General features: G+C 48.8%; 1 protein-coding gene across 1 annotated transcript; it reads left to right on the plus strand.

The window, feature by feature from the left end:
* Nucleotides 1–4,158: 4,158 nt before the first annotated feature.
* LOC148823043 (Krueppel-like factor 10) lies at nucleotides 4,159–8,548 on the plus strand. Its single transcript, XM_088929548.1, has 4 exons — nucleotides 4,159–4,350; nucleotides 5,582–5,815; nucleotides 5,911–6,607; nucleotides 6,995–8,548. The coding sequence occupies exons 1-4, from the start codon at nucleotides 4,309–4,311 to the stop codon at nucleotides 7,252–7,254; spliced, it is 1,233 nt and encodes a 410-aa protein (XP_088785674.1). The 5' UTR covers nucleotides 4,159–4,308; the 3' UTR covers nucleotides 7,255–8,548.
* The last annotated feature ends 7,454 nt before the right edge of the window (nucleotides 8,549–16,002 follow it).

Raw genomic sequence — 16,002 nt, forward strand, 5'->3', positions numbered from 1 at the left:
AGGGACATTCAGAGTGCTGACACTGATGTCTCACCCACTGGAATTTAAGACAGTGAACTCAGCCAGGAATGAGTGGCGTCACTCTGCCACCTCAGCTCCTCCTCCACACCCCACCAGCGAGAACCACAATTTCTCTGAGACTCCTGCAGACTGCAAGGACCATGACTCAGACACTGTGGTAAGACTAAGTATGAACTGGCCATATTAAGGTAGGTAGGTAGGTTAGGTCTCCTTTTCAGGCCATAAAGGCCCATGGGGAATGATGGGGGCAAGGGCCTCCATTTTTCCTTGACCATCTGACACTAGAGGTGGAGGTGATGTAGTCAGCATCACACTCCGGCCGGCCTGTTACCCCCAGAAGGATTAACCCCGGTACTCTTTTGGAAAGCAGGCTGAGTGGACCTGGAAGCCAACTGGAAGGAATTAGAGCATGCTACATCGCTTGCCCCTACGTGGGATTGAACCTGGGACCTTCCAGTCAGGAGCTAGATGCCCTTGCTGTCTGAGCTACCACAGCTCCTGGCCATAGGAAGCTGAGACAAAACAAAAAGAGTGTAAAGGTGGTAATATTTTCATTACTCTGCTCTCCTCCCCACTGATAGCTGGTGTGTGGTGAGCGTTCTGGCGCACTATGGCTGCCGTCGCATCATCCAGGTGGGGCTGCACACTGGTGGTGGTGGAGGGGGGTCCCCATTACCTGTAAAGCGCTTTAAGTGGAGTGTCCAGAAAAGCGCTATATAAGTGTAAGCAATTATTATTATTATTATTAATATTCTCTTGGTCCCAAGTAATAATAAAGAAAATGTTTGTAACCATTTATAGAAAAAAAGACCAAGATATTTGGTGGGACTTTCTTTGAGATATGAGACGAAATTGATTTTTGTCTGGATAGACCTATTCCAACCTGCTTTTGAAATCTGCATTCCTGCACTGAAAACAGCGGGAAGACTTGTGCATGGAGGGCTGCGGGTTTAACCTCTGGAGGTGGCTGCTGTGAGACCCTTGAGCAAGGCACTTCGCTCAGACTGCTTCCACGAACTGCCCACCTGTCTAAACGGGCTCGCACATAAGGCGACAGGAGTCAAATAAACATGTGTCAAATAAATGTTCCGCGAAATTCTATGCTTGGATACTCAGTTTGACTTCAGCACTTCAAAAGCTCCTTCGGGCTTCAGTATTTTTCTCTCCCACAGGTGACTCTTCTTTCTAGAACCTCACTCTCCCAAAACAAATGAAAAACATTTTCCTTAAAACTAGTGGGGACCCATTTTCCCTAAAGGTAAGACCTATTCAAAATATCCCACAATGCAGTAAGGGAGATTGACTGGCATAAAAAAAAAATCAGGACTTGAAGACAAACTATTCAACAAAGACACTGCATCACCGAAACTGAGGCATCAGGGCGCAGCATCAAAAGGCAAAGATATTTAAGAAGTGGTGTATAAAAAGAGGAGACAGTTTGTGTCACACAGAATCAGAGCAACAGCATGCGAACACGCTACTGAACTGTGATTTCACAGAAGCCATGTCAGCACTACCTAGGACCAGCTCATGGCAGTAGACGGTAAAAGATCACCAACTGTATTATAATGCATTGGGAAAGTGTATCACCAATATTTCATTGTTTTTTTCCCCTAAATCATCACATCTGTTAATGGCTTTACGGATCATCGTTATATTTTTTGAATTGAGTAAATAATATCTGTTGATGACTATGTATTTACGGCCTCTATAAATCTCTTGATTTACTGTATGTGACAGCGATTGCGGAGGCCTGCTCTAATGAGAAGGATAAGAAGCTGCTGGCATGCACATTCTGTCAGTGCCTCGGTTTACAGAGGCCCCTTGTTCAGATATTCTGGGCAGGCCTATGAGCGCCCAGACAGCTGCCACTTATCTAATCCGTATAATTGAAGGCTGACACTGGCATACCCAGCGGACATGACAAGCCGCAATGTTCCTGCATTTTTTTTCCCTCCAGTCTGCAGACAAATCCCAAAAGCTCTCGGCTGGGCAACAGCTCAAGAGTGGTAACTGGCCCATCTCTGTCTCCAGCACAAAATAGATGCCCAGGGGGAAATGTAGCCGCTTCAGGCTATAAGAGCTGCGGGACTCCTCCACAAAAAAATAAAATAAACTAATGAACTCCCTATCAGATTGCTCACGGCTAGATGTCTGTTGCCGTGTGTTCCTGGCAGTTTATAAGCATTAAGCTCATTACACCACCTTCGTTTGGGCCTCCAGCCAAATTTCTGTAAGTGGTCTGGACAGAACAATAAGAGACGAAGCCACCAGCCTTTGTAAATGACAGGACGTGGCCTCATTGATGTGTTTTGTGTAACAGTGATGTGTATCGTGGTTTTCCATCAAATCTGAAAAAATCTCAAGACATGCAGGAGACAGGGAAGAGACACCAAAGTAGTTAGGCAAAACAGGCTTTTTAAATGCGCTGTCAAGTGTCAAGACGAATAGCTGGAATCACAAAAGTGCTCCACAGCAGTTGATCTCCACCCTGCCCCTGGTGGCCCCCTGTGTCTACTGGCTTTTGTTCCAAAAGCACTCTTTAATTTCTGAGCCTAAATGATCCCTTTTATTGGCCTTCTTGCTGAAACAGGCATTTTTACCTGTTTCGTAGCTGAGTTTCAGCAGTGATCTGCTCATATACAAGAGGACCTGAAACAAGTACGCTCAAATCCTCAAAGGCATTAACGCAGTCAACCCAGTGGACCTCTTCGGCGTCGACAGTGTAACACCAAGCAGAGGAGACAAGGGGAAATTGCGAAGAAATTCGTTTAACCTGAAAGGAAGGGTCACCTGTTTACACGGTAGGTTTTGAGAGTCTGGGACAAGCTATCAAGCCTTGTTGAAACATGAACAGTTTCTTCCAAGAATGAGAGATCCAAATCAAACAGGTACTAACTACCAGATGAGCCGTAGCCCAATGGCTTATCGTTGTTTTAAAACTTTCTTGTTAAAACATTAAGAAAAGATAGATACTTTATTGATCCCATGAGGGAAATTGCAGTGCAACAGCAGCTTAGCACAGTGTAACGAAATGATACAATAAAACAACAATACAATACAGTCAGTACAGTCAGTGAGAAGTGCACTAAAAAAGTTGCTTACAGTACAGAATATACAAAAAACAGAACAGTACACAAAAAGCTGTATTTCACATTATAAATATAAAATATGATGCACAAGTCCCTAGCATATATTGCACAAAAAACAGTTATAAACAGGGAAAACGAGATGTAAGCAGAGAGTTTAATGTTTAGTCCATGGTAATGTTTCCCCCGCCCAGACACACAGTGGATGAGTTGTACAGTCTTATGGCAGAAAGCAAGAATGACCTCCTATGACGCTCCCTGTCGCACAGTGGTTGGATCAGCCTATTGCCGAACGTGCACTTCATCCTCATTCAGGTATGATCAGACTGAGAACTTATGTAAAACAACGTTGAGAAGATAATCAGCAATTTCATATAATGCTTTTCATATCACTGTTACTTTAGTTTCTGCGAAGCCCTTCATCAAGTCGTGACGTGGTGCACGACTTCTTCAGCACTGATACTAACTAAACATACAGAACAACTCAAATCGGCGCCTTATTCAAATTATTATCATCATCATCGACTGCAGGAATCGTTTCACTGATTTATTTCCCTTGTATAATCGACTGACGCTTATAAACTGTTTTTTTTTTGTTCTCCCCCGTTTTGCGTTTCTGCCGTCTTCGGCCCCGAATCTTGCAGATCTTCAGGCGGTGCGCTGCGCCGTTTCAGACAGGAGCCCCCCGGAGTGTGAAAAACACGACGTGACGCACGCTCTTCCCCTGCAAGTATCGAGAGCGACACACGTCTTCGTACTTCCTCGCCCCCAGACAGACGCCCGCCTTCCACCTCTTTCTCGACACGATTACTCATCCCGGGGAGAGGAGACGACGTGACACTGACTCAGGCGGGGAGGACTTCCCGCACTCGTCACCGCGCGCACATGCCGGCTGCCGCTCGCGGGCCACGCCACTGGCGAGGCCTTTCATGCCGCGCATCAGCCCCTGATCACGCGTCTCCCCCCCCCCTGATTGGCCGGCGCCCCACACACCTTTGCCTCTGATTGGCTGCCGGGCAGTCCCCGCCCCCGTGGGCGCTCCGCAGTCGAAGCGTCGGCTGAATGGAGCTGCGGGAGAAACATGACGAGCTGTATTTCAGCCTGAGAAAGCAACAGAGGCGGTTTCTTTCCGCTGTCGGCAACAAAGGATCGCTTACGGACTGATAGGCGACGCATTTCGAGCTGAAAGCCAGGGAGGATGCTGAACTGTCAGACCCTGCGTTCCCAGCCGCAGAATGATGTAAGTAACGTTTGCTTAATGTAGTCTTTTTTTTTTGATGGTGCATTTAAGCTCGCTTCACAGTTGTGAATTCACCCGTCACCTTATATAGAGGTATTTGAGAGGAAAAAAAATATAGCGAGGCGTGATAAAAATGACAGCGCTAGTATCTATAGCTGAAGTAATAGAGCGGTCATCGTAAATATTACCAGTATGAAGGGCTACAGTAGATTAAAAAAAAATGAAACCACGGGCATAAAATGATTCTTCGTTGCAAAAATGTGGATCTGTTTTGTTTTCCTGGGGTTTTTTTGGAGTGTAAAAGGCCGAAAACTAAAAGAGAGGTGATGAAGTGGTCCGCAGGCTAGGCTGATGAGGATACTGTCTGGCTTTGTGTTGCAGAAAGCCGTGTTGCTCGTATTGGAAACAGTAGCAGCTCCATGTCTGGGTTGTTGTTTTCTCGGCATGAGAGAAACCCTTGCCAGTCTCTAGCGCTGGACCGGCAGTAAGCCGAGAAGTAGGGGAAAGGTTACGATGCTGCAGTTTCCCCGGGTTCACGTTCTCCCAGTGCTGAAGAACAGCGGCCGATCACGCACTGTTCACATGCCCACCCTCCTGGCCGACGGGCCAATGGCAGGCGCGCAGGGGGGAGCCGCGGGCCAATCAGACGGCGCCGAGGCCCGGGGACTGCGAGGGGCGGGGCCGCTGCGTGCGTGCAGTTTGGAATGTGCCGGAGAGAGTCCTCTGCGGCCAAGACAGACCAGGGACACCCTCTCGCCCCGGTTATTTCTGTCTCTGGATGTGGGGTGGGGTCCTTCTCGACGCGGCACGAACATGCATGCGGCCCTGGGTCTAATTTAAGGCGCATAGCCGTTCAGTGCGATAGCCCTCGCTCACACGCCGTCAGGCTTTTCTGATGTTTTTGTGCCATCTCACCAAATCCCGTGTTGAGCCTCCGCTGCCCAGCAGGCAAGGCGCCCACCCTGAGGCGGTGGCGCTGCCCTCGTTGAAATCCACACCGAGGCTTCGCTTGGCAGGGGGATGGAGGCAGGCCGGGGTAAAAATAGGGCAGCTTCACAAGTGGAAAGTTACTTTGGAGCCACCCTGTCACTGTGCCTCCAGCAGACCAGGGGGGTGGGTGGGCGTCTCAGAACCGTGGTGGGAGCCTGGCTCGGGAGCCGTGAGGGGGAGGCAGGAAGCCGGAAGCCCGCAGGGGTAGTTGTGACCCACTGCCCTCTGGGAAACCCCACAGGTCGCGGCGGGGAGATGCCCTCTGGGCGGCGGCGCATGCTGGCGGGGCCTCTCGGCGGCCGAGAGGGGCGACATGGACGCGGCGGAGGCCCTCATGTCCATGAGCTGCCGCTGGAAGGCGGCCGGGAGGAGGTGCGCGGACGTCAGGCCCCTCACGCCCTCCTCGGACGTGTGGGAGGAAGCCGAAGACCCCCTGCTGGCCAGCCCGGTGGACGACAGCCAGGCCTCGCCGTTTGTAAGTAGCTCCTTCCCCGTCCTTGACGTTTCCCGCCTCGGAGGTTGAAAAGCCCTCGCCCAGGGTGTAACCCTCTTTCTCCTCTTGCCCTCCAGTGCATGACGCCCCCTTACAGCCCCCCCACCTTCGACGCAGCCCAGCCGCCTGCCCGTGCGTCGCCCGTGCCGGAGCCTGGCGGCAAGAGCCCGGTGGAGGAGCCGCGCGCCGGCGTCGTCCCCGCGGGGCAGCCGAGGTCTCGGGCCACCAGCGTGATCCGCCACACCGCGGACGTCCTGCCTCGCGCCTCCCCTGAGCCGGCTACGCCGCCGCTGTCGGAGAAACCGGCCCCTGCCGGCCCGCCGCAGGGCTCCGGGCTAGGGCCTGCCCCCGCCATGGCTGCTGTTGGCGTCTCCCCAGTGCCTGTCGTGTGCCAGGTGCTCCCCGTCCCCTCCCCGGCTAGCCCCCTGGTCGCCACTCTCGTGCCCGCGACCGCCGCCGCTGCCTCATCTCCGGTGGCGCGGCCCACAGCGGTGTGCCAGCCCCTGGTCTTCATGGGAACCCAGGCGCCCAAGGGCCCGGTGATGCTCCTGGTCCCGCGCCCCGCCGCCCCCACCCGACCGCCCGCGAGAGGGTCTCCAGGCGGCACCAGGCTGGCCCCCATCGCCCCGGCACCGGGCTTCGCCCCCGCGGTGCACCGGGCCGCCCCGCAGGCAGACGCGCCCCGGGTGCGCAGCCACAGCTGCTGCCACCCCGGCTGTGGGAAGACCTACTTCAAGAGCTCGCACCTGAAGGCCCACATGAGGACCCACACAGGTAGGGCTGCGCTCCAGGGGGGTTAAACGGGCACCGTCACTCGTGGTTCACAGCCGCAGGGAAGGGTAACAGCGCTTCCTCCAATCTGCCATTATCTTTACCACGCGGTACAGGTGCGTCTTGTCAGCCAAAGTCCACTTGACAGCACACACATGAACCGGCTGAACCCTGGTGCGTGACAGGGAGGGGGGGACTTTGCATCTGTTGGTTTATGTCGCTGAACAGCATCCTCAGAGCTCGTGTGAGATAAGATAATCAGCACGTCAGTCCTAATGTGATAATGCAGTCGGCACGCCGGTTCTAACATGTGACGCTTGGCTTGTGCACGGGATTTTGGGAATTTCCGCTCACCGCTCACCACTCCCCCCCCCCCCCCCCATGGCGCAGGTGAGAAGCCGTTCTGCTGCAGCTGGGAGGGCTGCGAGAGGAGGTTCGCGCGCTCGGACGAGCTCTCGCGCCACCGGCGCACCCACACGGGCGAGAAGCGCTTCGCCTGCCCCCTGTGCGACAGCCGCTTCATGCGGAGCGACCACCTCACCAAGCACGCCCGCCGCCACCTGGCCAGCCGGAAGCTGCCCGGCTGGCAGGTTGAGGTTGGCCAGCTGAAGGACTTCGCCGCAGCTCCGGCCCCCCGGCCCACCCCCTGAGACACTGCGGAGGGGGATTTCCTCAGAACGGGAGCACCTGCTGCGCTGTTTCCAGACATACTAGGGGCCGAGGTCTGCTGTGCTTGGAGAACACGGAGATTATAGCTCTTCACTGCTGGGCCTCTTCGCACTGGGCTCAGTTGTTTTTTTAAAACTCTGTGCATTTAACAGGCCTGTTGGAAAAAAAGCAGGCTAGCCATCAGGGTAGAAGCACGAATCCGGGCCGCCCGATGGCGTGTCTCGCCTGGTCACCGGAGCACCGACTGGATCTTGCCTGTTGAAAGGTCAGCAGGAAGAGGTGGGCTCTTGCACCTCAGCGTGCAGCAGGCTGCGCCGCGGCCATGCAAGCAGCTGTACTGCACCAGACGCCCGGGGTGTGACGGTGACCTGCCTTGTCTGTGACTCCTGTAAACTTCCTCCGCGGGCAGGCCAGTGCCCAGAGCTCCTGCGGTGAAGGTCTGGAAGAGAGGGCCCCGTGCCCTGTGTTCTTCCAGATTGCCCTGCCTGCCACCTGCAGAGAGAGCTGCACAGAGGCAGAAAGCCAAACCACCCAGCATTCACTGGCGTGGGTGTCCGAGTATGAGCCTGCTGAGGAGTGGAAACAGGTCCGGATGAGACCAGAACGTGCCCTATATGCACAGTGAAGACGGGGGCTATTTGAAGAGGATTTTACACTCTTCTTCTAGAGACGGGAATATACTGTATAGCGTTACATACCCGTTTTCCTCAATTCAGAATGATTTTTTGCACCTTCCTTTCTGTCTTGTTATTTATTTTTGTCCGGTATCTTTGTAAGATTAGTTGTAGTGGAAGTCTGTTCAAAGGAAAAGAGATTATTTGCTATTTTGCGACCATTTTAATTTAAGCTGTATTTATTGTCAATCCTTTCAGCCTTGTCTGGCGTTGCTGTAACCATTCAAAGTAAACAGTAGATAGTCCAGATAAGGTTCCCTATTGGGTCTGCACTATTCTTTTTTTTGTGTTGTTGCTTATCCTAAAGAAATGTGTTGGAAATGTAAGACATATTCTGTGGTTTCATATTCTCAGTGGAATAGCTTTTGAAATTTCTTTTGGATTCAAACACATGAGAGGATTGAGCACAACATTTTTGTTATGTTAATCGTTGTGGTGTGACCAAAGGAGTGCCTAAGAAAACCAACAGTGTTTCACCTTGAAGACGAGATATACTGTATTTGGCAATGATTTTTTTTTTACTCCTAGGAATTTTGCACAATGTTTGTCTTTTCACATATTGTTTACAAAATTAATAAAGGCATTTTATAATTAACAGAAATTTGGTTCCTTTTGAATTGATAGTGAATGTCACAAGATTTAATTTGAAATGATGACATGAATGAAAAAATTAGCTTCAGTAGTCACTCGACAAATAAATGATTATATTGTTTGCGGTCTGTATTTGTTTCTGATGGGTTCAAATTTGGGCAGCATGGTGGTGCAGTGGTTAGCATTGTTGAAAAAATTACAGAAAAATTGATTTGTAAAATAAAGAGTGAGACAATTGCATAATATAAGCTTTAAATGTCTATCAAGTTAAACAAGACTTAACTCATCCAGAACCCTATTGACTACTAGGTTCTTACTTATGTAAAGGCGGAAAAAGTAAAAGCTTTCAAGCACATAACCCTGTGGAACACCCTGGGAAAAGGTAAGTGGAGTGAGAGCCAAGATCAACAAATCACAAAGTCAAACAGGAGCCAGACCAGCCAGTACAGCACGATCATGTGTCAGAAGACTTCAGTAGTCGAATCCACGAGGCAGCGAGCAGGCGGAGTTTCGCATGGAACAGCGCCAACACAAGACCAAGAGGGTCCCACAGAGGGAGAGTGGTGGGACTGGCTGATGGGGGACTCATGCCCACCTGTGTCTGAACATCAGTAACTGGCCAGCATGATGCTCAGACCAAAATAAGTCCACAACCGCCTCCTAAGTGCGTGCAAGGCAGAATGGACAGAGTTGTGTTTTTGCACAATTTCTTTGCAACTGTGCACCTGCACAGAGATCTTCTGAAACCAAAGACTGAGTTCAGAATTAGTTTACAATGAGCTTCTGTCTCATCAAGAATAAACAACAAGCTCAGTGAAAGAGATCAGTAAGCCCCTGTAATTAAGGGCTCGTCTGGAAACCAGAAAATACAGGGGCCAAACACTACATGTTTTTGATAACCACTGACTTTACCCAAATGCTAATATCAACTGATATACATACAACATGATTAGGTTTGGTTAATTCTTGATATGTTTTCTTGGAAGTGGTTTCAGTCCACGCTGGTATTGTGTTACTTATACTGATCAAGTGGATCTTGCGTTGAACACCGTGACAGTCTCTTAAGTAGCTTTGCAAATCTGTTATCCTTACAGCAACTCTAGATGGTGGCACTGGGCTCCTCTAAAGATGTATACTTGGTTAAAAAGTAAGCAGAAATGTGCACTCTAAAGAACCTGTTAAAAAAAAAAAGTGAATTCAAATAACCGGGCTAGGCATTATTGAGATGTCTACTATGCATGCTCTGCACAAAGTCACTGCCTTGAAAAAAGTTGCAGGATGTTTCCTTGTCAGCACCCACTCATGTAGTGTTAAAGCTGATTGGCATGGCATTCCGAACAGTTGCTTTTGGATTACACTGTTCAAGGACGAATACACAAGCTATACAGCTGCACTAAAGGCTGAAATTCACAGTGAACACTATCATTGCTGAAATCTATTTCTGTGTTTTTATCTATCTTATTTTCAAATTATATTTTTATTTCAGATTTAAGCCCCATGTGCCTACAGACGGCTATCGGGTGAATTGCATTGCCAAATTTAAAACCACTCGGGAATAGCACCGCTAAGTCCATTAAAATGACCAAATTGGGGATGAATCTCGACAGGCGCCGTTCTTGAGAAGGTTCCTGCTCTGACTTGTTTTTTATTTTGAGAAGTTACGTCTAAGAACAAGAAGACTGGACAGTCAGTATGGCTTACATGTGGACAACTAAAGCTCACATCAGTTGCTTTTTCATCTCTAGTCTCCTGACGCTTTCATTGAATGGGTCTGCAATCATTATATTTATTCATGTTCTGAAAGTCCATACATCTGCTTTCTGCTTCATTGATCCCACATGAACACAGGAAGAACGCACAAACTCCACACATTTCAATGGCCTGGATGGCCGGGCGTCAGAGCTCTTCCTGTGGCCAGTCAGGGGGGAGACAGCCCTCCTTGTTCTGTGTGCAGGGGAGGTGTGCAAGCCCACACTGCAGTCTGATGGCTCGTTGGGCGAGAGCTCATCCCAGCGTTCCCAGTATGAAGTGGCCTGAGGGTACGAGACTCCTCCTAAATGGGTCATAGCAGGGTTCGGCACCTCCAGTGACCAACACTTAATGGCTCTACGCCACTGCTGTTTCACTTTGTCACCTTGGTCTAGTGTGTTGGCGCTGTTCCATGCGAAACTTTCTGTAAGTAAGAACCTAGTAGATAGTCTGGAATAGTAAAGTCTTGTTTAACTGTCTGGTTAGACATCTAAAGCTTTAAATGTGTAATTGTCTTACAAAGTCAATTTTGTTCATTGAATTCCTTTTTGCTTCTGTTGTGAGTGGTATTCTACAACACTTTCTCCAACTGTGTTAAAATTATAATTGATAATCCATCCCCCTTTCGAGGAAAAGAATCCCACTCAGGGATGAGACTGAAGTTAGACTGAGGCGATTCTCAACAACCAAAGCATGTTCATGAATTTAGTTATGGCCGAATGTAGTACTGGTTACTGCTGTAGTATTGAATTCTTATCTTGTTCTGAGTCATTTTAAAACAGGACATCACAAGTATGATTGCGTCGGTGTTCCTTTTGGTGAAAAGAATCTTTTGATCAAGCATTAAATGCATTTACTTCTACTCAAAATGTTTCAGGCCAGTTTCTGAGTTCAAAAATCAAAATTGTTCTATGTCTCACTTTCATATCCTGTTCAGCTGTTTCCCCACTGTACATCAGTCTCTGTGACTTTCCAGAAAACCTGTTATTGTAAAGTCTATGGAACTTGGACATTTTAGAGTATATGATTTTCTGTTATTGTTCTTTAATCTCTGCATTTCAGCAATCTTTCTCAACAGGAAATATCCGCCAACTGCAATCCACAGCATTAAACAAATCATATTTTTATTAGCCATTTTCATTGCAAAGACAGCCATACCATCTGTATGCATTCAACATTTGTCCCCTGCTTGAATCAAAACTGGGTGAAAGTTCTTTTCTGTCCCGTGGTCTTCTCTGTGCCCTGGGGTCACAGGGGGTCAGTGAATTGTGCAGATAAGTGTTCTTCACAGCTTTCCTGAACAAGTTTGCAACACCTGCCTGGTGACATCATTGTGAATGACTGCATCCTTTTCACTGGGCAGAACAATCAGCCAGAGACGCCCCTTGACACAGAAAGCAAAGGCCAAAAATGCAGTCCCATACCGCGTGTCCGTGTGTAGTCCAGTTCCACTACGCATGTCAGCTGACAGGGAAGGCCTGCTGAGCCCAGAGGCTCCGGTAAAAACAGCCACGTATTATCCCTGTGACAGACTGGAGCTGGAGGCAGGCAGTGAATCCAGTCAGCCCTCTTTTGTATGTGCGAAGCTGCAGTTTGCGTGGCAGACAGCACTCATGAAACTGCAGCAGGTCACAGCTTGGCTTCTGGGGGCTTGGCTATGCCGTCTGTTCCAACAGGAAATCGTGTCTGGAGTTCGCCTTTCCAGAACTGAAGGCAATAACCATAGCTATTTGTGTTGTTTTTTGGCTCGTCTGAATTAATCTCTTTAAACTCATTCAGTAATGTTTCAAATTTGCAAGACTGCTTTCCTCACAAGACAGGCATGCGAGCACCTCCCCACAAAACCGTCAGGGATATGATGCACGTTCATCTTAACAAACAAAAGTAGCGGTTCCAGGAGTTCTCTGTAATCAGAGGGATCATCGCTTAAGTGTCATTGGGCCTGCTTTTAATCTCTCAGTGCCCTTCTCATGATGCACCAGTACACTGATATCGTGAGATGCGAATGCTCTGTTTGTCAAAACATCACCAGCAGTCTGTGTTCTGAAACAGAAATCCAGGGAAAGATGAATAAAATAAGCCCTTGCAGCCCTTGTCTTGAGGTGTTCTGATAGCAAGAAAAAAAACAGAAAACAAATCTTATATATTGAGCGTCAAAAGAATCTTCGCCCTGTTAGGGTGTATGTTTTTAGAAACCATACAGATATTGGGTCGTGATTAAATGTGTTTGGCATATGTGACAGTGCTATCCCTCGGCCTATTGTAACCTCACATTCCATGACACACGCTACCCTTGTCACATGACTTTTTGACTTTTTTTAGTGTCCTGGTGCTGGACTGCAGCTTTTTTTTTCACTGACTGTTTTCCCAGAGCTGCTGCTTTCTCTAAGCCCAGTGTTCCCTTCCAAGATCGGAACAGTTGGTTCCACTTTCAGGCGTAGAGCCATCCTTTTAAACCTCTCAGCCGTTTCTTCCTCTTGCGCCAAGCAAAACTCCTCACACTCTCAATCGGTTTTACACCTTAGGCTTTTCCCTGGAATACCTCACACTGAGCCAGACACTGACGCCCAGCTGTCTCTCTCAAAGTACCTCCCTCCCTCTGTCTGTCTGCCTGCAGCCTCTCTTCATCACGAGCTGTTGCGAAGGTGCACTGCCTCTCTCCTCCAGCGCTGGTGCCTGCTGTTGGCCACTCCCGCTCCTGGGTGACGCCACTGCACCCCCTAAACAGGTGAAAGGTTTTTTCCGTGCTGAAAGGAAAAGGAAAGAGACACAACATTTCGGCAGTGGAGCCTTCTTCAGGTGTGAGAAGCCAAAACATTGTGTGTCTTTTCTTTTCCTTTCAGCACGGAAGAAACCTCTACCTGTCTCTGTGCAGCCTGCGCATGCTGACCCAGCTCCGTATTATTGCACCATCGGAGCGGTTCAGTGCAGTTCAGCTTATATTTGTCACACGCACATGCGCAATGAAATGCTTGTTTGCATGTGTTGCCGATACAAAGGCATTAAGGAATCATTAGAAACATAAACACAGCAGAAGCAACAACAACAAATTAAATAACATACAACTTAAAACAAAGATTTAAGATCACTTTATTGGCCATATATAATTTCTTGCATTAGGAATCTGTCTTTATGCATATCCCAGCTTGCTCTCCATGAGACACAGACAGGGAGAGAAGCTTTGGGTCAGAGCGCAGGGTCGGCCATTGTACGGCGCCCCTGGAGCAGTTGGGGTTAAGGGCCTTGCTCAGGGGCCCAATGGAAGAGGATTCCTCTTCCAGCCGCAGGATTTGAGCCGCCAACCTTCCAGCCACAGGCGCAGATCCTTAGCCACAGAGCCACCACTCCGTCACCAAAGTAGCTGCGCTGGCTGGTGAGGTGCATGACGTGGACCTGACCACCATACAACTGGTATCCTTACCAATACTTCCAGCCTTCCTGAGACAGTGAGTTTTAAAAATTTTCTATGATAGAGTGGAGCTACACTCCCGTGACGGACTGGGCTGACCTGGTCGATTATTGGATTGGGTTATTGGATAATTGGCAAACGAGCCACAGCACAGCCTGTGCAATACCTGGGCCAAACTCCCTCTGCTGCTGGCTCTCAGTCCCACAGGCATGTTAGCCAGCTCAAGAAGACCTCATGTCTACGGAGCCCTCACTCTCTCCGGTTTCCCCTCTCCTCTGCTGGCTAACTGGTGCTCCAGACAGAGCAGCGGCCGGTGTGACACTTTGTTTCCACCTTGCTCGAGTCCTGGCCCAGACTAGATGTCTCTCCCTGGACTGCTCTCTTATCTGTCATTGCTGGAATGCCTGAGTCCACTGGAGCCTTTCCTAATCGCAGGCTCAGTTTCCTCGTGGAACGCCCCCACTCTCGCTCAGCCCCAGTGTGTGTGCTTCTACTCCTGACTCCTTCACAGCCATCTCATCTTGTCTCAAGGCCACATCCTGGCCCACAGACGCCTTCTCTCACTCCACTGGACCACCTTGATTAATTCTCTATTCATGACCGACCCTCCTACACTTGAGCTGAAGCACTAAATCCCCTCATTAGTGAGAGAGTTGATCTGGCACGGGTGTTGAGGTGAGCAGCTTTAAAGTGCTCCCTGGGGGATGAACACATTTGAATTGAATATTTTGAACTGAATTGACTGTCAAGCCTGATAAAAATCAAGAAAAACACACAAAGGAATCCCTATGCCTCATTATGTATCATAAAGAACAGCGGTTTCATGTCATTGGCACGCTTGAGGCTGGACTAAGGCAGCATGCCGTTGCCTGCCGCCTTCAATGTTCATAGCTAACAATTTCCAACCTGACAAGTAGAGTCCAGTATCTGTTTCTTGGAGACCACAAGGCACCACACCTCTCAGGGATTCAAAGGGAGGTCCTGGTGTGTTGGTCTGGGTGGGAGTGTCTCGTTGCTACACAACGCCAGAAGATGACATGCAGAGACACACCACAGTGGTGCTGATGTGAAGACCGGTAGGGGTCAGGTGGGGACCTATGTCAGCTGCTGATCTCAGACGAGCTGCCTTGTGATCCCTTCTGCTGGAAGAACCTGGTGTTGTGGTGGGGTTTGAGCATTATTTCTGGCCAAAAAAAGGCTGCATCATGTTACAGTAACTGAAAGTCAGCTTACAACACACCCCAGATTCATGCCAGCAATCTCTGGACAAAGGAGCCCCAACCTGATCTCTAGATAGCTTTTTTTAACGACTGAGCAACTCGAAAGCCCCAAGCCATGTGTGTGGAATTTCAAGTCACACGGCCCATCTTGAGAACGTGGGAATGGATAGTGTGACTAGTGGTCACATGGCTTAACAGAGTTACAGTATGAAGTTGTCCCCATACTGAGCCCCTTACAGTTCAGGACAGTCTATGAAAAAACACTAGACTGGAATCTCCAGTTTTTTATAAATCTGCCTACATCTCAGGAAATGATGGCAGAGCAGATAATACTTAAATCCAGATGCATTGAGAGAATCCTTACCTTTGGTGTGTGGTGTGGTGTGGTGGACTGAGGATTAGGGGGAGGGGGAAATTGGGCAGAATTGTTAATGTGGCTAATAAAATAATTGGCCGACCACAGGAACAGCCTAAAGAGCTGTAATATATTGCAGTTCAAAGGAAAGCTCAGCTTCTCCATGATGACCCCTCCCATTTTCAAGTGCTACCTTCAGAGTAGCGTTTTAAAATAAGACTTTATTGATCCCGAAGGGAAGTTGCTTATGTTAAAATGCCTATGGTGAAGAAAAATATATTCAAGAAATATTTTCTTTCCTGCACAATTGGTGCAAAAATAAACACAGTGAGGTGACTGTTTTCCAGATGAAGCTATCGGATTGGTGTGAAGATAGTGCGATATGGTCAGATATAGATGGGTGAATATGTATTGTTGCACAGCTAGGACTATTGTTGGTTTTTAAGTTGGACTCATTTTACGTCGAGAGTTATTTGTTTTGTTTTTGTAGTTTTGTAAGCTGATGCCAAAGACAAAGTTTCACCCATTTGGATGGACAATAAAGTTGTTTAGAAAATAGAGAAGACAAACGTGAGTTCTCCTCCCTATCCCAGACAAAGGGAAGGTAAGGTCAATATACATTTTTGCATCTTGGTTTGTAGTTAAATCAGGATGTGCCAAGAGGGCTTCTGTATTGCTGAACCAGCAGCACCTCTGGGGAGGAGGTAATTATTTTGGCCCCTGAAGGCAGA

Source organism: Atractosteus spatula, chromosome 12, assembly GCF_055471065.1.
Source record: "Atractosteus spatula isolate fAtrSpa1 chromosome 12, fAtrSpa1.hap1, whole genome shotgun sequence".
NCBI classification, from domain to species: Eukaryota; Metazoa; Chordata; class Actinopteri; order Semionotiformes; family Lepisosteidae; genus Atractosteus; species Atractosteus spatula.

Coding starts and splice junctions, on each gene's coding strand:
- LOC148823043 (XM_088929548.1), top strand. CDS start 4,309: ATGCTGAACTGTCAGACCCTGCGTTCCCAGCCGCAGAATGAT. Junction 4,351..5,581: donor GTTCCCAGCCGCAGAATGAT/GTAAGTAACGTT, acceptor GAAACCCCACAG/GTCGCGGCGGGGAGATGCCC. Junction 5,816..5,910: donor ACAGCCAGGCCTCGCCGTTT/GTAAGTAGCTCC, acceptor CTTGCCCTCCAG/TGCATGACGCCCCCTTACAG.